This window comes from Protopterus annectens, chromosome 3.part0 (genome assembly GCF_019279795.1).
Source record: "Protopterus annectens isolate FY-2018-M chromosome 3.part0, PAN1.0, whole genome shotgun sequence".
Classification (NCBI taxonomy): domain Eukaryota; kingdom Metazoa; phylum Chordata; order Ceratodontiformes; family Protopteridae; genus Protopterus; species Protopterus annectens.
This window is the reverse complement of record NC_056731.1, coordinates 459,937,543-459,961,057: the sequence shown is the minus strand read 5'-3', so window position 1 is coordinate 459,961,057 and position 23,515 is coordinate 459,937,543. Positions and strand designations below refer to the sequence as shown.

Here is a 23,515-nt window from a genome sequence, read left to right as displayed (position 1 = left end):
CTCTTTTCAGCACCATTTCATAAGATCCTGGAATTTGTGACATCAAATTTCAGTCATGGGGCTTGTCCTTCTACTATTAAGGTTCATCCAGCTACTGTGTCCAGTTTCCATATCTTAGTGGATAATTCTGCTTTAGCTTCTTCACATCTTTGTAAAGCTTTTATAAAATGAAACTTTTTACATAAGCCCCCCCCCTCAAGGACCCTACTCCATCCTGGGACCTTACTATAATGTTACATGCTCTAACTCGGGCACTTCTTGAACTTGCAACAAAATGTGAGGTATATCTGAATTGGAAAAACAATTTTTCTCATAGCTGTAACATCAACTAACAGAGCAGCAAGCATTAGCTTTTTAAGCTTCCTTATTTAGGCTTTCGCAAGGATAGTATCTAAGTAACAACCCTTCCTTCCTAAGGTGGTGTCCAGATGTTTCATTAATCAAGCCAATAATCTCCCTGTATTCTTCCCACATTTCTCTCACAAATCTGAATACATGTTGCACTTGGACAATTACATTTCCTTCTGCACAGACCTGACAATTTTAGGAAATCTGACCACTTTGTATCATTTTTAGACACCATACTGTGTCAACCAGTCTCAGAAGTAACTTTGTCAAGATGGATGATTGACTATCTTCTTTTTCTATAGCAAGCTGGGTTTGGCTCTTACAAAACTGTTGAAAGCCCACTTAACTAGGGCAATGGCAACTTCATTGGCGTTCCTGTGTACGACTTCATGGATGATATTTGTGCAGCTGCGACTTGGACTAATCTAAATACTTGTATTACTCATTACAAAGTGGATCAGGTCTCTAGGGGAAAGAGCAGCTTTCGGGTTTACAGTTATCAGGAATATCCTTAGAGTCCAACCAGTTTTCAGGTAGCTGGGGACTCTGTCTCATAAGTTAAGGAATTAATGAAGAGAGACTATATCAGATAAAGAAGTTACGTACTCACCAGCACATTCTATCTTTGTTGTCCATTTTCATTTTTCAGCTCCCTACCATTTTTCTGTGATGACTTCTGGTAAACCGGGAGAGTGCTTTAGGAGTCAAGTTTTTTTCCTTCAGCTCCAGAATGTGATTTTCATATTTAAAATATAGTAAAGTTTTACAATAGGAAGTTGCAAACATGATCTGGAGAGGGAAGGTATCTATTGCATTATGGTTACAGGAAGAGCTTGAGAGTTTGTGGTTTCCAGGGCTGTAGAACAGTGGCAAAGTTGGATTCGATCCAAAACCATAGGTTGAGGACGAATGAAAATGGACAACAGAGCGTTACGGTGAGTACATAACTTTTCCCTTTCTTGTGAAGCTAAGAGGGCACAACCTGTCAAAGCTTGCTATTTCCAAAGAGTTAACCATGGCTGTTAACTTTTGATGTCCTTCTTTGTTACTGTTGCAGTTTTCATCACATGAGAGAGCTTAGGTCAAGGATAGCCCAATGTCAGGCTTATCAAGCCTGAACATCTTCCCATCTTTGTATATCGGGCATATATTCAGAGTGCAAATGTTATTGAATGAAGGTAACATATGCATGCTGAAAACATCTTTGCAGCCAGTCAAAATGCTGCAGTTGAAGGTCAGATTGAGTGGCTTACGTTAAGCTGGTTTCTGCTGAGCCATTTATAGATGGTTCCTCTCTGGGATTCCTTCTTTTGTTTTTTCTCTTTGTGTACTGAGTTGATGTCATCCAGGAAGGGAAAATGTTAGTGTGGGAGGCAGTTTCCCCATAAAGATCGTTTTGAGAATTGTATGTTCTGCTTAGGTGCTGTACACAACCATACCCAATATACCATTCACCAGGCTTTTGTTACATAACCTCTTCTCAGCCCTCTTGCTTCTTTGTCCATCTACCTTGAGAATCAGTGTCTCACGTTTGACCCAGAGTACCATAGCTGAATCTGCCTGCTCCAAGGTACCGCCGTCCCTCTGAAATAAGACTGAAGTCTCGGTCTGATATGCTGCTGTGCAGCCTCCACTGGATGTTTCTCAAGATGGATGAAGACACCAAGGAACGAGGGTGTGTTGACACCCGTTTCCTCTGCTGTGACCCTGTCGTTCTGGCTTGGAACTTGTTACTCTTAAGTCCTCTGATGCTGTGCAAACATCAAACCCAAACTTTAAGGGGAAACCATGGCTGATCATTTCTGAAGGACTTGGTGGGATTCCCCAGATTCCTGTTAAAGTTGTAGTTCATAATACACTTACTGAGTATAGGTATGGCTCTGAGTCCCCAGATTGATCTGCGCTGACCTCCCATTAAAAAAAAAAAAAAAGTCTGAAACTAAACATTTCTTCTGCTTCTTGGGGTTCTACTCCAGCCAATAGGACTAGGGAATTTTATTCCTTTGATGAAGAGTTGGTTTCAGCAGATTAATTCTTGTACTATTCCTCACAAATCACATCACCCTTTGACTATGGGTCAGAGAAAAATTACTTTAATCCTGATTTTTCCCCCTTTCAGGTGTCTTCCTTTGGGGACACTGTGGTTCATATGGTGGAGCATATTGAGGGATTGTTCCCAGGCCCCTGACAGTCAAAAGAGGTGGTATGAGCTGTTATAAATGTAATCTCCTAACCCTTGTGTTCCCCCCTTCTGGATGCTTTGTTGCATATGTGTGCTGATGCTTCTTTTGCTCCTGTTTCCCAACCCTTGGCCCCCCTGGAAGCCTGACTGCTTTTTATAAGGTGCCTGAGGCCTTTAAGTATCTTTGCAAGTGTCCTCCAGCCCTGCTGTGGTCTGTGTTTGTGCTGACAAGCCATGCAAGCTTTTTTCCTCTTCCAGACTTCTGCCTTCTGAGACAGTTGTGCTGTGGAGGCCTCAGGGAAAAAAGTTTATATTTATGGTATTCTGGTCTTCATTCCATAAGTTGATACCCATATGGCCCAGCAAGTTTTGGCCCCTATGTCTCAACTTGGTGGGGGTTTTGCTAGACTTTCCTAATTCTGAAAGCAAGACCGTTTGTTTTTCTTTCCTTGTTGAACTCCTCAGGTAACCTGTCTCTATGCCAAATGTAGTTATGAAGCAGTTGGTTCCTTTCATAGAGCTGCTGCTTCAGATTCAGTTATGAGGATATACTCTTTGCTTTGCCTCCAGGCCTTACCTGATACTAAGGCCAAGCTCATAGGTGCTGCTTTGAACAATCAGAATATTTTTGGTACTGCTGCTGCTGTTCTTTTTAAGACGAGACAAAGTTAGTTATGCAGGACCTTAGACAGATTTTAGTTTCTGCTATCCCCAAATTTAAAAGAAATTCTTTTAAGTCTGCCTTTGTTCGTAGGCAACCTTAACAGCCCTCTAAAGGGAAACGAGTTCTTAAGTATTTGTTTTCTGATTAAACCCATCCAGCCTTATAAGACTCAAAAGCCCCCTTTTCAGGATAAATCTGACATTTTCTCACTCCCCTCATCCAGGTTCTCTTCTCTCTCAGGCTTTTCCTTTTGTAGCAATAGCTTACTTCAGATTCTTGGGTATTTTCCATGGTCTCTCATGGTTATTTTATGGTATGGAATTCCCTTCCCCCCCTTTTCCAGTCTTCAGCCAACTCCAGAACAACTTCATCACTCCTCTGTAGTCATGTAGGCTGTAGTGGACTGGAAAACCATCCAGTCTGTTCCTCAATTCTAAGGAACTCGGATTTACTCCAAGATGTTTCTGGTTCCCAGAAAAGGATCATGGAGATTTAAACTAGAATTCTATTTTGTCAACACTTTCCGAAGGACTTCTTTTAGGATGCTTTACTTCCAGACTCTGTTTCCTGTTTTACTTCTATGTGCATTCTTGTCTCCTTACACCTGAAGGACACAGCTTCATATTCCGATTAACCCTGTCTTCAGGAAGTTTATACATTTCTCTGTTGTATTCTGTTATTTTCAGTTCTCTGCTTTGCCCTTTGTTTTTTTTTTTTTTATGGCTCCAAGGGTATTCACCAAATGTCTGGCCTTAGTCATAGCCTTTTGCAGGCTTCAGAGAATCCAGTTATTCCCATGTCTGGATGACCTGCTTCTTCAGGCTTCCTTCCAGTCCAGGCTTCTTGAGGATTTATACCCCTTCTTTGCAGTCTGGGATGCGCCATCACTCTTGAAGTCCTTCCTGACTTTTCAAGACCACATTTTTTGGGGTTGCAGATTCCATTCCATTCCAATGTTGGCATCTCTTCCTTCTCCGAAGGTTTTTTCTCTGATAACCTACTTCTGTTCTGTGCTTACTCTTTCTCTCATTCCTGTAAGGGAATTTCTCAGGAACTTGTGTTTTATTGCATGTACTATTCCCATGCTTCTCTTTGCCAAGCTTCATATGAGGAAGCTTCAGTAGTACCTAAAGATGGTTTTACTCCAGCATTTGCCGCCCTTTGGAGTTATTGGTTCATCTACTACAGTGTGTCAAACTCACGTTTCATTGATGGATTTGGCAACTCTCCCTTAACCCAGACCTGCATTTGTTATCCTACTCCTGTTTATGAGCTGTTCACAGATGCTTCTGATTAGAAGTTGGGAGCCTCTTCCAACACTCTGAAAGTTCATGGTCTCTGGCTTCCTTCACTGGTCAGACCATATCAACCTGGAGATGACTGCACTCATTTTTGTTCCACAGGCCTTCCATTCTCTGTGGTCACCCAGACTTTTTGCAGACAATGCCCCAGTCCTGTGGTACATTAAAAGCAGGTGAACATGAAGTCTTTTCTTTGCAGTCTAGTTGTTAGTCTGATTTTACTATCCACCATCAGGTAATGCTTCAGCCTGTCAACTTCCCTTCCGAGTACAACTTTGCAGCCGACTCTGAGCAGGTCCAGTACTCAACCTCGTATATAAATGCTTCACATATGGGTGTTTCTGGACCTAGTACATCAGTGGGTTATTCCATAAGTGGATCTTTTTTTCTTTATTCTGAAAAGACTACTTCCTCACATGTTAGTCCAAGGTCTTCTAACTTAAAAGGTGGATGTCATGTTCTTTACTTGGAAGGGAGTTCCTGTATGCTTACCCTTTTCAGGGTCCTGCACAAGGGCATGATGAACTCTTCTCACACAAGACAAAGGGTGTCACACCCCCCCCCCCCAATTTGTTCAATCTTGAATTGACACTTTGAGTGAGAGGGTTTTAATTCATTTTTAATATCACTTTTCGGAGGATGTGCTTAGGGTTGTATAGGAGGCCAGGAAATCCACTAATAGAAATTCCTTTGTGGTTAAATGGAAAAGATTTTGTCATGTCTGAAGCATCACCAGGATCCCATCTCAGTGAGGTTCTGTATGATCCTTTCCAACATGAGTAATCTTCCCCATGAACCTACTTTTTGGTCTCTGGGTTTAAGGTGTAACAATTCTTTGGGCGTATTTCATATCAAGCCCCCCAGGAAAATGTATTTCTCCCCCTTGGGACCTTTAATTTTCCCCTTGAAAAACTTGTTTCAAGCCCAGTTCTTTTGCCTTGCAGCATTGCACCTGGAAGGCTGTTTTGTTGGTTACTGTTATTTCAGACTCTGCTGGTGGGGTATCCTTTTTTTTTTTTTTGATCATTTCTTTTTTTTTTTTTTTTTTTTTTTTTTTTTATTATAGGGATAGGTTGTCTTTGCCTACTAATCCTTTTCTGTCCAACGTGGCCAGTAACTTGTCCCTTAATCTAATCCAGCTCACTTCCTTTATTTTCCTTTCGCACAATTTGCTAATGAGAAGGTTCTTTACATCTTGGGTTTACAGAAGCAGCTTCGGTATTATTTGGATACGACAAAGGCTGTCCACAACTCAGAGCAGTTTCTTTGTTTCCTTTCATACCAGGACATTGCGTTTGGCAGTTTCTGAGCAAACCATCTTCTCCTGGACTTGTAAGGCTATTTGTTATTCCTTGCATAGTTTTGGTTCTGAAGCTTTCAAGGGTTTGGACACTAGATCCATCCTAGAAGCTGCTTTTTGGTCCTCTGTCCACACTTGATTAAACATTGTAAGGTGGATGTCCTTTCCAGAGCAGGATTTATCATGGCTACCCTTAATGAGTGTATGGAGGGAACCTTTGTGCCTTCCTCCTTCCGTCCTTTACAGTAGCTTTGGTAATCTCCCACATGTGATGAATACTGCAACAGTGATAAGGAAAGACATAATGCAATTGTGTACAGTTTTACCGTAACAGTAGATGTCATTTTCACTGTTGCAGTGTTCAGTCCCTCCGTCCTTCCCCCTTTTCTTTCTTCTGTTGGGAACACACTGCTGGCTGAGGGGTCTTAGTGTTTCTTGCCCTTTTTATCTTCTTTCCACCTGTATGTACATGTCCTCCTTTTTTTTAGGGTTGCTTTAGTTATTTTGGGGTACTTCATTTTTGAGTATTGGTTATGCACACCTCACCTTTATGCCTTACACCTGTGTCCAATGTTGGGAGGATGTAGAGGCTTTGGTATGCAGGCAGGCAGATCACACATGATGAGTACTGCAACAATGAAAAGGACAGTTACTGTTCTGTACAGTAAGGTATTGCACAACTGTACTTTTTCATCACAACAGAACTGTTCCAGGCAAGGTCAAGGCTAACTGTACCAAGGCCTTGGCTTCATGCATAGCTTTTTGGAAAGGGTTATATTCTAGAAGCTGCACCGTGGTCCTCTATACATTCTTTTACATAGCGCTACAAGCTTGATTACTTCTCTAGGTCTAGATCAGACTTTGCTAGGACCCTTATCCAGAAGCTACTAGACTCTTCCCCTTCAACCACCCAAACGTTGCAAGCTATGGTAATATGCCTGTATAGTTTATATATTGCAGCAATGATCAGTGTAATGAGTGTAATACAGTTGTGTAAGCTAACTTAACATGAGTATATATTTGAATGATCTTTCCTGTAGTAGCTGCAGCCCCCTCCATCTCCCTTAGTTTTTTTAGTATGTTTTGTCAGGATTTGGACATGTTTATATAGTTTTACTGCTAGTTAAGCCCTTCAGGACTCCACCTTCTTGCTCTCTCAGTTGTCATGGACGCTCTGAAGGGCTTGGCATACAAACTTATATATTTATTTTTTTTCCTCGAGAAAGATTAGCTTGAACTGCCTAATGGTTTTGTCGCAAGGAAAGTACCCTGAAGCTGTGTAATCTGGCTTGGCTGATGTATGTTTGGAAGGATATAACTCATTTGCTTGGGCAACTGCACCAGTAATCATTTAAATAGCTATGGTTATGACAAGTTTACTTTAACACCTGTATTTCCCACCCACAGGCTAGCATCCTCTGGCAAATGGCCTGCTGTATGCTCCTTTGAGATTCCTACTTTTAGGTATCCTCATTTGGACCCATTTCTAACCACTGCATTATGTAGTAGTAACAGTTTCTTTTTCACACAACTTCAGACTGGTGTATTTAGTTTTTTTCATATTCTACTGGCAATCCTGAGCTACCTTAAGTGAGCTGATGCAGTTATGTCTCAATTTTGCAGACCTTGGAGTTTGAGGAGAGAAGGAATTTGTAAACACAGCTACTCAAGGATGATTTCTTGAGATGGTAAAAGAGCAAGTCATTTTTTTAGTTAACAAAGTATGCTGCTAGCTGTTACTAACCAGTCAAGACTGTTAAGTTAAAGTACGCAGTGTTTCTGTAATATTGATGGTGTTTGTTGATTGGAACCTGTATGAGCTCATAACTAAGAAAGCTTAGTAAGGTTTAATAGTTATGCAAGTGTGTTTTTCTGTGTATATATGTATTAGCTGTGCGTAATGTAAAATTGTTTTGGAGGTTTTTAAGTTACAGTATATAAAACAGTGTAAGAAACTTCTCTGTGTGGAAGATTTTCAGTCCATATATTTCTAGTTAATCACTGTATATTAATCAGATCAGACAATAGTAGTAGAAGTAGCGAACGTAAACTCAAGTCAAAAAGTAATAATAGAAAATATATAATTCTACAGCATTACTAAGTATTCGAAAGTAATCCAAGCAAGGCAAGGCAGTCTGTTTCCAGTTGAAAATCCTTTATTAAGTACACAGACAAGCGATCCAAGTAAAACAAAAATAGAGTACCAATTTCCTCACAAGCTTTCTAAATATATATATACTTTTTATCAGGCATGGGAGTGGTTTATTGTGCTGTAAAACAAAGTGTTATTGGTACACATGTTAAATTCACATCCCTTCCCCCATCAGTGTGACATTCGAGCTGGTCCTGCCCTACCTAGTAGCTGTCATAATAATATATAGCCCTAATGTACTTTAATGGTACATCTTATTTAACCAAATTATTAAGTAGATTTGATTTTATCCAAGGCAAATATACTACATGGCTGGAAATATATCAACCTTAGTTCATTTTGCGATCAAAATTTATATATAAATATATATACATATACATTTTGCTTGTAAAAATCAGTTTCTATTTTCATAATCTATTAACAAAGGTCGCTTTCGTCCTTCTAGACTTCTTCAGGTCTGTGTACAAGAACCACAAAAACATATATAATTGTATAATTAGTTAGTATTGTTATTACCATTTAGTGAATACCATGGAAGAAAAACTTATCACTGAAAATCTTTATAATTATTTATGGAGCCCATGCCCACGTTTACCTTACTTTTTTGGAATACCAAAGCCGCACAAGAACAGAGAAGACCCACCTTATAGACCGGTGGTAGCAAGTGGAGGTTCCCTTACTGAAGCCTCAGCCATTTACCTTGATTACTTGCTGAAACCTCTAGCAGAAAAGAATAAGTCGTACATAAGAGATTCGATGGATTTTTTCAAGAAAATAAGAAACATTACAGTGGAAGCTGACAGTATTTTGGTAACTATTGATGTGGAATCCTTGTACACAGTGCTCCCTCACAATTACTGTATAACAGCAGCTATGGAGTCTTAAGAAACTATATCAGGGTACACAGGCACAACTGCAAAAGTTAAGCAAGCTCATTAATCTTGTACTGGACTTCAATTTCTTTACTTTCAGTGGCAAACACTACAAACAAAAAACTGGTATAGCAATGGGGGCTGCCATGGCTCCCAGCATAGCTAACATAGCCCTGGGCAAATGGGAGGAGGACTTTGTGTTAAACAAGTCTAGTCAAGTCTAGTCTGCAAAGCTATGGAGAGGATCATAATGGAGCTCATAAACAAAGATTTAGGGGACTTGCAGACATTGGACCCGACCCAGTTTGGCTTAGTCAAGGGAAGATCATGCCTTTTGAACTTGGTCGACTTCTTCGAAATAGTCACCAAGGCCATTGATGAGGGAAAGGCAGTCCATACAGCCTACCTTGACCTTGCAAAGGCTTTCGACACAATACCCCACTCGGGTATTGTAGAAAAACTTACCAGCTTAAATGTAAACCCATATGTCACAAGATGGGTTGCAAACTGGCTTAAGGACAGAACCCACAGGGTTAGAGTTGCTGGCGCTATGTCAGACTCCAAGCCGGTCACAAGTGGTGTCCCACAGGGCTCGGTCCTTGGCCCCGTATTGTTCGGCATCTACTTCTCAGAAGTACAGGCCAACATGGGAGGACTTCTGCTGACAAAGTTTGCAGACGACTGCAAACTGGGCGCCATAGTGGAAAGTGCATCGGACACGGATATCCTTCAGAAGGGACTCACGGAAACAGATAGCTGGTGCCAGAGCCATGGCCTGAAGTTAAACACCAGAAAATGTATAGTCATACCCTTCGGGAAAAACAAGGTAACCCCAAGCTACCATATAGGTGGCAATCCACTAAGCACAGAAGAGGTTATCAGGGACCTGGGGACCCAGGTTGACAGTGGCCTTTCTTTTGACACTCACGTTGCTAAAGTGGTTAGAAAGACCTTCTACATTGCCCACCTGATCATGAAGGGATTCGCATCCAGATCTAGTGAGGTCATTGTTCCCCTGTACTCTTCACTTATCAGACCAATGATCGAGTACAGTGCCCCATTCGAGATGTATCTCACCCGACATCTGCAGCAATTGGAGAGACCCCAAAAGTTCCTCACCAAAAGGATAAAGGGACTCCAAAATCTGTCATATGCTGCCAGATTGAAGAAACTCCAGCTCTATTCAGTCGCATACCGTCTGCTTAGAGGTGACATGTGCCTGACATACAAGGCCATGTCCAACCTGGAATTAATGGACATGCTCCACCTCAAAAAATCCAAATCCACCAAAACCAGTAGAGCAAGCGACTTAAACCTTAGCACGGACATAAATAGGATGTGCTGGAGGGATAGATTTATCACTCAGAGACTCCCTATGCTGTGGAATAAAATCCCGGTCCATGTGAGGCAGAGCACCTCGCTGGTTCTGTTCAAGAGAAATCTTGACCTGTGGATGGGAGATCGTAGGTTTACCCCGGGAATCATCTCTGTGTCACTGCTGGACAGAGGCACAACAAACTAATGGGCACAGTATTTTTTCATATAAGGGGTGGCGTAAGCCACAAAAATTTGGGCTAGGCTTATAAATGCCTTAGGGCAGATAGCCTAGTATAAACCTATGAACCTATGAACAACACAGACTACATGCAGCATATCACATGCTATTTATGTTTTATTGACTATGTCTTTATTATGTGGGAAGGTGACACCTTGCAGCTTGGAGATTTTATCACTTACCTCAATCAGACAACCCCCTTCCTGAAGTTTACCTCTTCCCATAGCTGTACTTCAACCACTTTTAGATATGCAGATTTCCAAGGACATCAACAATAACAGAATCACCACTGATCTATTCAGAAAACCAACACAGTAAAAGTCTACATCCTACAAAAACCAAGTATAATGTAGTGAAATCCCAAGGCTATAGATTAGCTCGAATTACCACAGAGATGGAACCATTTTTGAGAAACCTGAACAACTTAGAGAATGATTTTCTAGTGAGAGGCTGTGAAAGTCAGATGTAAAAAAAACATCCTGGAACCCATTATAGAACTGAAAAGGACTGAAGCACCTTCACTCAACCTCCCCAGAAGAAAAATGTTAAGTAATTCCACAGAGAATAACAAATGCAAAAATAGCTGCATCCTGACATACACTTTGGATTATCACAGTATCAAAAATATTATTGAAGAAAACTGGGACATTGTCACAGGGACACCCTTTTCTGATTAACATCTTAGGTGAAGCCCCATCATTTGTTTATAGGAAGGCCAGGAATATTAGAAGTTTTGTTGAATTTAAACCTAGACCATTTGAGAAAAGCACTAAAAGATGTGAAACTAATTGTACATTTTGTATATTTATACAGCAAGGTGATAGTTTTTATTGCCCTTATTTAAAGAAGATCATTTAAAAGCAGTGCAGGGGGTGACTGTAACAGTAAAAAGGTAATTTACAGGGCACAGTGCAATGAATGTGATGCATTCTATGTGGGCAAGACTGTAAATAAACTCAAGCGAAGGATTTCATTTCATCTGTCAGAAATCCGCTCTGGATGTAAAAATAATGCACTAGCCAAACACCTTTCTCTTCATAAAAGACACACAGGTTTTAAGTTCCAGATCCTGGATCGCATAGACATGGGTGATCTTGAAGGAGACATCCCGAATATTCTGGAGAAACATGAACTCATGTGGCAATTAAAGCTGAACTCGTTTAGAAGGCCTGGACTCAACTACCACTGGTCAATTAAAAGTGCACTGGAACTTAGAAAATTGCCACATTGTTTACATGACTGTATTTTATTTTATTTTTTTCTACAAATTGGTTTTAAATACCATTTTAAATTATTTGAAATTTAAGTGTATATTTTGTTTCCATCATCATACATACATTTTTTCTTATTTTTATTTTTTTCTGGTTCTCTTTTTTTCACTTTATTCAAAATGATGATAATAACAATACTAACTAATTATACAATTATATAGGTTTTTATGGTTCTTGTACACAGACCTGAAGAAGTCTAGAAGGACGAAAGCGATCTTTGTTAACAATAGATTATGAAAATAGAAACTGATTTTTTCATGCAAAATGTATATGTATATATATATTTATATATAATTGTTGATCGCAAAATGAGCTAAGGTTGATATATTTCCAGCCATGTAGTATATTGCCTTGGATAAAATCACAGACTTAATAATCTACTTAATAATTTGGTTAAATAAGATGTACCATTAAAGTACATTAGGGCTATATATTATTATGACAGCTACTAGGTAGGGCAGGACTAGCTCGAATGTCACACTGATGGGAGAAGGGATGTGAATTTAACATGTGTACCAATAACACTTTGTTTTACAGCACAATAAACCACTCCCATGCCTGACCCCAGCCATAAACAAGCTCTACAACAAAAGGAGGAAGCTACTACAAGATAGAGCAAAATCCTTGAAAGGTAAGACACCTTTGATCATTATAAGTAAAAAACTAAGAGCTCTCATAAAATCATCCAAGGCAAATTTTGAGAGAAAAATCGCCAAGGACTCTAAAGACAATCATAAGGCCTTCTTTAGCTATGTTAGAAACCTAGGAGGAAACTCCCAGATATGCTCAGAATTAGTTCAAAATGATGTGAAAATGACTGAACCTACACACATTGCTAACATACTGGCTGACAGGTTCAGTGCAAACTTCTCCCCCCCCTCCCCCCAAAAGGAGAGATATCTATTCCAGAGGATTGTAGCCCCCCCAAACATCTCCAATGCCCAGGTGAGAACTGCCCTCACTAAGGCAAAAACACAGCATCCATGGGACGGATGGTGTCCCGGCTGTGTGCTTCATGAACTCAACGAGGAATTAAACCCACAGTTAGGACAGCTGTTTAATCTTAGCCTCACCTCAGGATACGTACCCAAGGAGTGGCGCACGCGACTGTGGTCCCACTTCATAAGGCGGTGCCTCCACAGACCCTGGAAATTACCGCCCATTAGCTTGACAAGCCTTATCTGCAAAGCCATGGAGAGGATCATAATGGAACTCATAAATAAAGACATAGGAACTTGCAGACTTTGGATCCAACCCAGTTTGGCTTTGTCAAAGGCAGATCCTGCCTCTTAAACTTGGTTGACTTTTCGAGACAGTCACCAAGGCCATTGATGAGGGAAAGGCAGTCCATACAGCCTACCTCGACCTGGCAAAGGCCTTGACACAATACCCCACTCAGGTATCATCGAAAAACTCATCAGCTTGAATGTAAACCCATACATCACAAGATGGGTTGCAAACTGGCTAAGCGACAGAACCCACAGGGTCAGAGTTGCTGGAGCCATGTCAGACTCAAAGCCTGTCACAAGTGGTGTCCCATAGGGCTCAGTCCTGGGTCCACTCTTGTTCGGCATCTACTTTTCTGAAGTACAAGCAAACACAGGAGGGTTATGGCTGACAAAGTTTGCAGATGACTGCAAACTGGCCATAGTCGAAAACACATCTGACACAGATATCCTCCAGAAGGGCCTCACAGAAATGGATAACTGGTGCCAGAGCCATGGCCTGAAGTTAAACGCCAAAAAATGCATAGTCATACCCTTCGGGAAAAACAAGGTTACCCCTAGCTACCATATAGATGGCAATCCACTGAGCACAGAAAAAGTCATCAGGGATCTGGGGACCCAAGTTGACAGTAGCCTTTCATTTGACACTCATGTTGCTAAAGTAGTTAGGAAAACCTTCTATATCGCCCACCTGATCATGAAGGGATTCACATCTAGATCAAGGGAGGTCATCGTCCCCTGTACTCATCACTCATTAGACCTATGATTGAGTACAATGCCCGTTCGAATGTATCTGACCAGACACCTGATGCAGCTTGAAAGGCCCCAAAAGTTCCTCACCAAAAGGATAAAGGGTCTCAAAAATATGTCTTATGCTGCCCGACTGAAAGAACTCCAGCTCTATTCAGTCTCATACCGCTTGCTCAGAGGTGACCTGTGCCTGACATATAAGGCCATGTCAAACCCAGATTTGATGAATATGCTTCACCTCAAAAATCTAGATCCCTCAGAACCACAAGGGCGGAGACTTAAACCTTGACACGGTTATAAACAGAACGTGCTGGAGGGACAGATTCATCACCCAGAGACTCCCTATGCTGTGGAACAAAATCCCGGTACATGTGAGGCAGAGCACCTCACTGGCCTTGTTCAAGAGGAATCTTGACCAATGGATGGGAGATCGCAGATATACCCCAGGGATTACTTCAGTGTCACTGCTTGACAGAGGCACAGAAAAATGATAGGCATAGTTTTTATTCAAACTAAAGGGGTGGCGAAAGCCACATAACTATGGGCTAGGCTTATAAATGCCCTTGGGCAGATAGCCTAGTATGAACCTATGAACCTATAAAAAGTATATATATATTTAGAAAGCTTGTGAGGAAATTATTACTCTATTTTTGTTTTACTTGGATCGCTTGTCTGTGTACTTAAAGGATTTTCGACTGGAAACAGACTGCCTGCCTTGCTTGGATTACTTTTGAATACTTAGTAATGCTGTAGAATTATATATTTTCTATTACTTTTTGACTTGACGAGTTTACGTTCGCTACTTCTACTAGTATTGTCTGATCTGATTAATATACAGTGATTAACTAGAAATATATGGACTGAAAATCTTCCGCACCGAGAAGTTTCTTACACTGTTTTGTTTTTAGACCCACTACACTTTAGTGGGTTGTTTTGAGACTTCGAGGATACCACTGAGTTTACTTGTTTTAAGTTACAGTATATAGTGCAGAGGAAATGCCTTAAGTGTTTAGATGCTGTATGCATATAGGTAATTTCATGCTGGTTGACTCTTTTTCGAAGCAGGAAAAGAACGTGCCTGATATAACTTGAAATGCTTGAATCTGTCATTTTTCATTTATTCAACAGTTTGGTGTGGATCTGACCCTATGATCTGACTCTGCTGTTGTTTTAGCTTGTGGCCCTAAAAAGCTCTTTAGTTCCAACAACTCCCAACATACCTCAGGTGTCGTTTACCACCATCATATTTTAGACTTGGTTGCTTTGAGCTCTGAGCTCTTGGGTGTTTCAGTGGGAAATAAGTTGTGAATTTTCTATTTCTATACTAATAATTTTATATTAATTCTGTGATTCATTAACTACATTTTAACTTTTACCTCCCCTTATTTTTATACTAATACTTTGTGTAATTTTACTTAGCATTGTTGGTAGGGCCCTCCTTTTCCTTCTTTTATAACCTTTGTACTTTTAGCGTGGTCTAATTTTACTGTTGGTATATTTTTCTATTGTTGATTTCTTCTGCTATAAAAAAATTATACTTCTCTCTAGTCCTTCCTGTCTCTGAGAATGTCTGCAAAAGGTGAAAAATGTCCGTCTGGCTTCAAGAAATGTGGGCACAAGTTTCCCTTGTCTTATGCACTTGCTTTATGCATTTATTGTTTAGTTTCAGACCATTGACAAGTTTGATTGCTCAGTATGTAAGGATTTCAATTCTAGAGTCATCGCAGGTAGAAAAAAATAATTTGATCCTGAAAGGTTTACTACCATCTTCATTCTTGGAGAATATTTCTGTGCTTCATCCCCCAAATCTAAACTTAAGGAGCTTTTCTCAAAGCCTTTGGGACATTCTGGTTCTTAACCACCTTTGTTGGATGCACCCATAGAACCACCTAGGAAGAAGCACCTTGAGTCTGATCCAAAGACTATTTTGATCCAGTCAGCTTCGGATTCTAAAAAGGCTTCCTCAGATCCTTTTTTGTAGGATCTGAAGCCCTTACCAAGAACAACATACTCTCCTTTAATAGACCCGGTGCCTTCTAGGGACCCTTCCTGTACCTTGAGTCCAGCTGGCACTCCCAAGTTGCCGTTGGTCACTTGCTCTCACTCTTCCAGAACTCCTGACATTAGTTGATGTGGACACTGATTAGGAAATGTGTGTCTGTGCAGATAGAGAATGGTGTTTTCTCTACTTCTACACCTTTGGGTCAGGAATTCCTTATTCATGCTACTCCACTTATCACTGCTCTTTCTTTGGTCCATCCTTTTGTTTTGGAGACCCTGGATCTGAATCTGCTGGGACCGTCTGGCTGGATCTATAGTATATTTGGCTCTGAGACTGTGTCTTGCCTGCACTGGCTTAGACTGTTTTGGCGCTGGATGACTCTCGTAGCCATAATGCCCCTGTTGGTTCTTGGGTATTAGAATTGACTAAAGTTGTTGGAGCAGTCTGTTCCTGGGAGCCTTGGACAGCTAATCTCAGACCTCTGCCTTGTGTGTAATGCCTTCGGGGCAGGGGGAGCAGCCAGTAGGATGGAATCATGGCTTCTCGACTGTCTGCTGCTTTCTCCCGAGATGTTTCTGCTTTTGAGGTGTTGGAGGGAGGGTTCTACCGGATGGACTGCCCTTAACCCCTTGGATCTTCCCTTTGAATCCTGTGAGTCTCTGCCCATTGTGCCACAACTTTCTGTGCCACAGGGTCAGCCAGCCCAAAGTTTCCAAATTACCCAGTAGAGTATCACCATCTCTTTGAATACTTTGGAGCATCCAACTGAAGAAGTCCCTAGGAAGAGGAAGTGCAAGAGGAGGCACTTGAAGTGTCATCAAGGATACTTGTTTCGATGAAGGGGAAGATGGTCCTCAAGATTACCACCTGAAGACATCTCATTGAGACATTCTTGAAATCTTTAAGTAGAGGAGTGGGTGGTCTACTGACTATCTTTTCCTAGAGGAATCTGTATTCCTGAAGGCATTTGGGTCTGCCATGTCTACCTTCTGGGTCACTTCGCAAGCCAGTGAGCTCATTGACTTGATCTCTATTCAGGCATGGAAGAAATATGTTACAGTTGAGCCAAACCCCAAGAAACCAGATTGGATTGTTTCACCACCTGTAGGGAGGAAGTTCTGGAGCAGGGAGTGCCTGTAGATGCCATGGTCATGGTGGTGGCCACTAGGAAGGAACTATCAGGGCAAAGTTCCTCTGTCCATCCCCCTAACAGGGAGTCTAAGGCTTTGGACAGGTTTTGGAAGTGTGTATATGCCAGAGTGATTTTTTGCCCTCTATTTGTTTAACTACTTGACACACTTCACAAGACTTCAGAACGACTTGATTACACAACTTTAAAAATCCCTTTCTGGGACCACTACTGTTGAGGCTTAGGCTTCTGTGACTTCACAGTTGGCAACCCCTTCAGTCTACCTCAAGTTCATCCGTGAGGCTTATCTCTCATGTAGCTGAGGGTACCTGAAGGGCAGTGGGTTCAAACATTTCCATTAGGAGACTTGCTTGATGTGCTTGTGTGACTTTACAGAGCCCTTAAAAGTACTCGTTTTGTCAGTACTTTTTTTTAATGGTTCCTCCTTATTTGGCCCCAAATTGAAGGACACACACTCCAGGTGCGAGCAGGCTGGAAATACTTTCTGCATTGGGAGTATGTATTTTGACCCTTCAAAGAACTTCTCCAGGAACCAGCAAGTAGAATGAAAAATGTAGTTCAAGAGATCTCAGGGTCCTTTCCAAGATCCTTGTGGAGGTAGTTTCCTCCTGAGGCAGAGGGGAATTCAAGTGGAAGATACCGCCTTTGTAGCAGAGGAGGTCCATAGAATCTGGGTCCTAGAGATTCTTTCTTTGACGGACCCTACCAGCGCTCCTGAAAGGATGCCTGATTGTCCCCCTGTGGCGGCAATCTGGGTCATTTATCACGCCACCCGAGAGCCTGGTTAGACATTACAAAAGTTATGTGGGCGAGAAGATTATTTCCAGAGGTTACATAATTTTCTCTTCCTTTCTACCTCCATCATAATCATCCTCAGCCCCCTGTTTCCCTTTTTTTTTTTTTTTTACATGAGGTCGGGGTATTGTTAATTGTCGCCAACTTGCTTGATTCAGTGCCACACTCCTGCCTTCGACACTCACGAGTAACTGTCGCAGATCTTTTCACACAATCCTTCCACCTGTTTCCTGGACATCCTTGCTTCCTTTTACCTTCTTCCTGTCTGTCTCAAATCTTCCTCACCAGATTGTCTACTTTTCTGTATATGTCCAAACCGCCATCTATCTTTTCTGCAGTTGGAGCTAATTTGGCTTCTGCTCTCATCCTACCACCCTTCTCAGGCACTTGATTTAGATCACCTCTAGCGCCTTCAACTGTTCAGCCTTTACTGCCCAGGTTTTTGTACCATACATTAGTACTGGTCGCACCACAGTCTTGTACACCTTAGTTTTCATCCCCATCTACATGCAAATTTCCTGGTATTCCACCCTGTCAAAGGAAAGCAGCACTAGAGAAACAAAAGTTGCTGTAAAAAGTCATCCAAGAGGTCCCACCAGACCAGATGTAATCCGGAACTTGCTCAAGATTCTTTAGTGCCAAAGAAAACGGGACTGGAGACTGATTCTGGATCACAGCAACTTGAACAGGTCAGTTTAGCTCCGTTTCAGATGGTCATGGTTCAGTCCATCCTTCCCTTTTTGTGCAAGAACAAGTGGATGTGCTGTATAGAATTTCAGGATGCATACTACCACTGAAAAAATGAGCAGACAATCCAGAACATTTTTACACTTCTGCCTGGGAGTTGGTCATTACCAGTTCTGAATACTGCCCTTTGGTCTCACCTCAGTCAGCCCCTAGACTGTTCACCAAATGCATGGCATTGGTAGCAGCTCACTTGAGATTGTAGGGGATTCTGGGTGTTTACATACTTGGACGATTGGCTCATTACCACCCCGACCAAGCATCTACTAAGAGTGAGAGATTAGGTACTCCAGACTTGCTGCTATCCTGGAATCACTATAAATTAAAACAAATCCGAGTTAGACCCGACTCGGACATTGGAATTCATAGGAGCAATCTTCAGCAAAGTATTGGTGACGAGCCTCCCTTCTTCTGTCGAGTATAAACTATAAGATTCCAAGTAAGAAAAATATGCAGTACCACATCTCAGCCTGACTGATCTTTCAAGCCTTGGGATGAATGTAAACGGCTATAGTTGCAGTCCTAGAAAGATTTTGTGAGAATTAATCAGTGGGTACTAGCAACAGAATGGTCAGTTCTTTACCAACATATGTCAGCTCAGATGAGAGCTGGTGGAGGATTCGATAGGGTCAGGTTTTATAAGGCTGCCCTTTCATTTTCCCTCTGCCCAAAACCACGGATACCTCTAAGATTGGGGAGGCACTTCTTTTTGAAGACTGTCCAAGGCACTTTGTCCCCCGAAGAAACCAACTCGCATAGCTATGTCCTGGAAATGAGCAGTGCTGTGAGTGTTGCAGGTCTTCCAATACTCTCTCCCTTTCAGGACAATTACGATCCAAACAGAAAATGTCAGTCGTTTGGTACATAAACAAGGAAAAACCAGATAGAGTATGCCTTATGTCAAAGCTCTGTCAGTGGGTGATTTCAACCAACCAGTTTCTGGTAGCAACGTGCATTCCAGGGAAATCCAGTTTGATTTTAAACAAATTGAGCAGGTTCATTCTACTACCTCATGAGTGCTCTCTCAACATGAGTGGCAGAAATGATTTTTCACTGATGGGGCCAGTCTTGCTGGAATCTGTTGGCATCTCCCCCCTAAACGACAAGTGCAGCAGCTTCTTTGCTGTAATCTCTCTACTGGGGGAATCACCGAGGGATGCCCTCTTCCACGATTGTTCCCCTGGTCTCCTCTGTGCTTATCTCCCAACTCCCCTAATCCCAAAGTTCCTGCAGAAAGCTGTCCGGTTGAAGAGTAAAGTCATTCTCATTGCACCTTAATGGCCTTGATAGATTTTGTCCCCCTGTCTTTGGCCTCCTCTGATTTACCCATCTTGGATTTTGGATCCAGACCTCCTGTCTCACCCAACAGGCATGATTCATCCGAATATCTCAAACCCAACAGCATGGTTTCTCCGTTTCCTTTAATAGCCAGAGAACTGATGCTCTCATCCTGTTTCATTCTTTATCTTCCCGTATAGCTTCCAGCAGAAAACTTTATAGAAGTAATTGGAATATATTTGTTTTTTGGGCGAATCGGGTACATTGACCCCTTTTTTCTGCCCACTACACTGTGTTCTAGAGTTTTTGGCGACAATTTTCATTGAAGGAGCTAGCTGCTTTACCATTAGAGTTCATTTGACAGCCGTACCTAGTTTTTAATTTGGTTTGAGAGCTCTTTCCTGGCTTTATCCAAAGTCTGTAAAGCCTTCTTGAAAGACTCTTCTCTTGAGACCTCGTCATAAAGATCCAACTCCTTCATGGGACTTAGCTGGTACTGCAGGCCTTAATTCATTCTTGCTTTGAGCCAGCAACAAAATGTGATCTTCATTTTCTGACCTGGAAGACTGTTACTTTTAGTAATGATCACGTGTGCCAGAAGAATTTCACAGTTAAAAGCTTTGTCTTCTAAACCTCCTGGCCTGATTTTTCCCAAGGATAGAGTAGCATTACGAACTAATCCTTTACTTTCTAAGGTGGTGTCGGAATCTAACAACCAATCCATCAGTCTGCCAGATTTATTTCCTAAATTAACAAGTAAAGGTGAATGTACTCTACACAAAGGATGTTCAGACAGTTGTATTTTTATTTGAATAGAACAAAGGATTTTAGAAAAAAATGACTAATTATTTGTCTCCTTTGCAGACTCACAATTGAGCAAATAAGTGGCAAAAGTAACTTTAGCCAGATGGTTGACTGACTGCATTTCTGTACAACATCTTGGGTTTGTCACTATCAAAACTATTAAAAGCCAATTCAACTTGGTCCATGGCTGCTACATTATTGTTTCTGTCTAGGGCTTCTGTAGAATATATATGTGCAGCTGTAGCTTGGTCCAATCGTCATACCTTTATTACTTGTTACAAACTAAATGTGGTCTCAGGAAAAAGCAGCTTTTGGCTCATCTGTGCTCAGGAATATCTTTAGAGTCCACATGGTATATTAGGTAATAGAGTACTCTGTCCCAACTGTTGAGGAATGAATGAAAAGTGACATCAGGCAAAAAAGTTATGTACAGCATTCCATCTGTGTTGTCAATTTTCATTCTTCCTCAGCCCCCCCCCCCCCCCAAAAAAAAAAAAAAACCTCCCAACCTTTTAACCATTTGATTTCCTGGAAGAGCAAGAAATTATAAGGACGTCTCTGTTCATTGTTGAGCTCCAGGTTATGGCTTTCTGTGTCTATACTGTATGATAATTCTTACATATGTAAACCAGCAAACACGATCTGAGGTATGTCATGGGTTGATGTATGATGGGTAAGGGAGGATCTTGAGAACTTTTTCATGGCTGTGAGCTAAAATAATGACCAAGTTGGATCTGAGGGTCTGATCCAAACCCATCTGTTGAGGTAGAATGAAAATGAACACAGAATTTTATGATGAGTACTAAACTTATTTTTGTGTGTGTAGTTCCTAGCTAATTATCGAAATACTCCATCTTTAGTAAGTGCAAAAATATTGTTTATATTCTAGTAAATGAACACCTGTACCTTAAAATTTAGGTGATTCACTGTTAGTAATTTAGCTATGACATATGTGTTGCATTTTTAAAATTGTCCAGGGCCATGGGGAAGGTGTTGCTGTGGTACAGAATGCTGCTGCACATCCTGCTAATCTTCCAGCTGAAAATGCTGTAGTAGCTGAGAATCCAGAAGGTCAGCTAGACCAGGGAGATGAGGAGGATGACAATGAAGATGATGATGATGCTGCAGTGGAGGATGCTGCAGAAGCTAACAATGGTGCCCAAGGTGCTTTTCTCAATATATATATATATATAGACAAGCATTTCATTTTGCTGTGTAATAGTGTTTGTGTTCTAATCAGTTGCAGGTTATGATATCATGAATGTAATGTGGCTATTTTGGGAAATGTATTTATTTATTTTTAACTGGGGTAGAACATTGATTGTACTTTACCATGTGCAGGTTCAGCCTAGGTTGCAAGGAGTGATGCAAGAAGAAATAATAGCTTGTATATACGTGTATGTATATGTATGTATATATATATATATATATATATATATATATATATATATATGTATATGTATGTATATATATATATATATATATATGTCAAACATATGCACACACACCCACATATGTATATGCATGCACACATGTAGGTGTACTTGAAAAGACTGAATCCCAAAATACTGAAACTGCATCAAAGAATACACTTCTTTCCACGTTGCATGGCCTGTTTCCATTGATAAAACTTACATTCATAGATGTTACCTGTGAAGTTCCTGCCCCTTACAGACGGGCTTTATCAGTACATTACCATTCAAGCTGTTGATTTGTTGAACCGAAGTTCATGTATTCAATGCAGTTCCTCTCTCTTGGTGCTTTGTAGGATATTCCCTCTTAATATTTTCATGTACAACTTGTAGTACCGTGAAATAACTGTATCCACCATTTAAAATTATATGCTTTGTTAGGGGACTTTTCAAATCATTCAAGCAAATATCACGTGTTTGGATATTCATTCTTTTATTGGCCTTTCAGCTTTGCCAGTGTAATATCCATTGCAGGAATCACAAATAGCAATATAAATTACATGTCTAGTTCTACAGTCAGCATACATTTTATACTTGCAGCTCCCCTTTGAAATTGGATGTAAAAACTGTCTATTTGGAAATATACTTGCAGGATGAACATGCTCTGCATGGAAGGGTGCCAATCCTTTTGGACTTATTACCATCACTCATATTCAAGTTACAGCAGAGATGCTGTTTTAAGTTATGATTCCTTTTGAAGGTGAAAGAGTGCTTATCACCCAGTATATCCCTAAGAGTAGCATCTGCTTTCAGAATTTTTCAATTTTTGTTTATAATCTCACATACATACTGAATATCACTTGCGTATGTCAAAACGATCCTGTCTTTGGAAGTGATCTTATACTTTGAAGATTGCATTTTGCCCAAACAAGGTTTCTCTGTATCATATTTCATTAATTGCAGATATGTTTTCAGTCTCCTCTGGTTTATAGTCTCTATCTACAAAATTATCCCTCATGTTAGATGGAGCTTTTTCATTTTTGTACATCCTCTGTGTGTAATTATTGGACACAAACCGTGGGTTATCCCTACATTTATGTAAATTAGGGCGACTTTTAATGTTTGGAACTATAGAATGTTCTACAATGAAATAGTTGTACAATTCTTGAGTAATTCTATTCAAGGTGAAGAGCAATTTAAGGCCATCCTGAACATTCTTGTTTATGTTATTTGAGGTAAATCTATATTTTCTTGTTGGTCTTTTCATCACCTAATAGTTTCAATAAAGTATTTACAATTCATGAGTACGATACTGCCCTCTTTGTCAGCTGGTGTTATGACAAAATCTTTATTACTTTTTAAATGTCGCAGGGCTTGTGATTCATCCTTGCTTAAATTTTGAAAATAGTGTCTTGGTTCATTTAATCTCCTAGAAATCTCCATTTCACAAATCAGTAAAAATTTATAGCCTCATCATTCTGTGGTGCAAATGTACTTGGCTTCTTGAATTGATCAAAGTTCATGCTGTTATCATTCTTAAACATAGTTGTTCACATCAAATTACGTCCAAATAACCTTAAATTCAATATCACATCATTTAGATTAGAAGCTGTAGCCAGTACTATACTAAGACCTCTCTTTAATATCTAACATTGTGATTCAGTTAAGTCAAGTCAGATTCACCACTAAAAAGTTCATATCTGTTGCTG

At 40.6% G+C, this 23,515-nt stretch overlaps 1 protein-coding gene across 1 annotated transcript in view; it reads left to right on the top strand.

Moving 5' to 3' along the window:
* MARCHF6 (membrane associated ring-CH-type finger 6) overlaps positions 1 to 23,515 on the top strand; it is a 2,699,933-nt gene that overhangs the window by 783,233 nt on the left and 1,893,185 nt on the right. Inside the window, exon 9 of the mRNA XM_044064887.1 lies at positions 21,372 to 21,558. Coding sequence (XP_043920822.1) covers positions 21,372 to 21,558 — 187 coding nt within the window. The remainder of the gene's footprint in view (positions 1 to 21,371; positions 21,559 to 23,515) is intronic.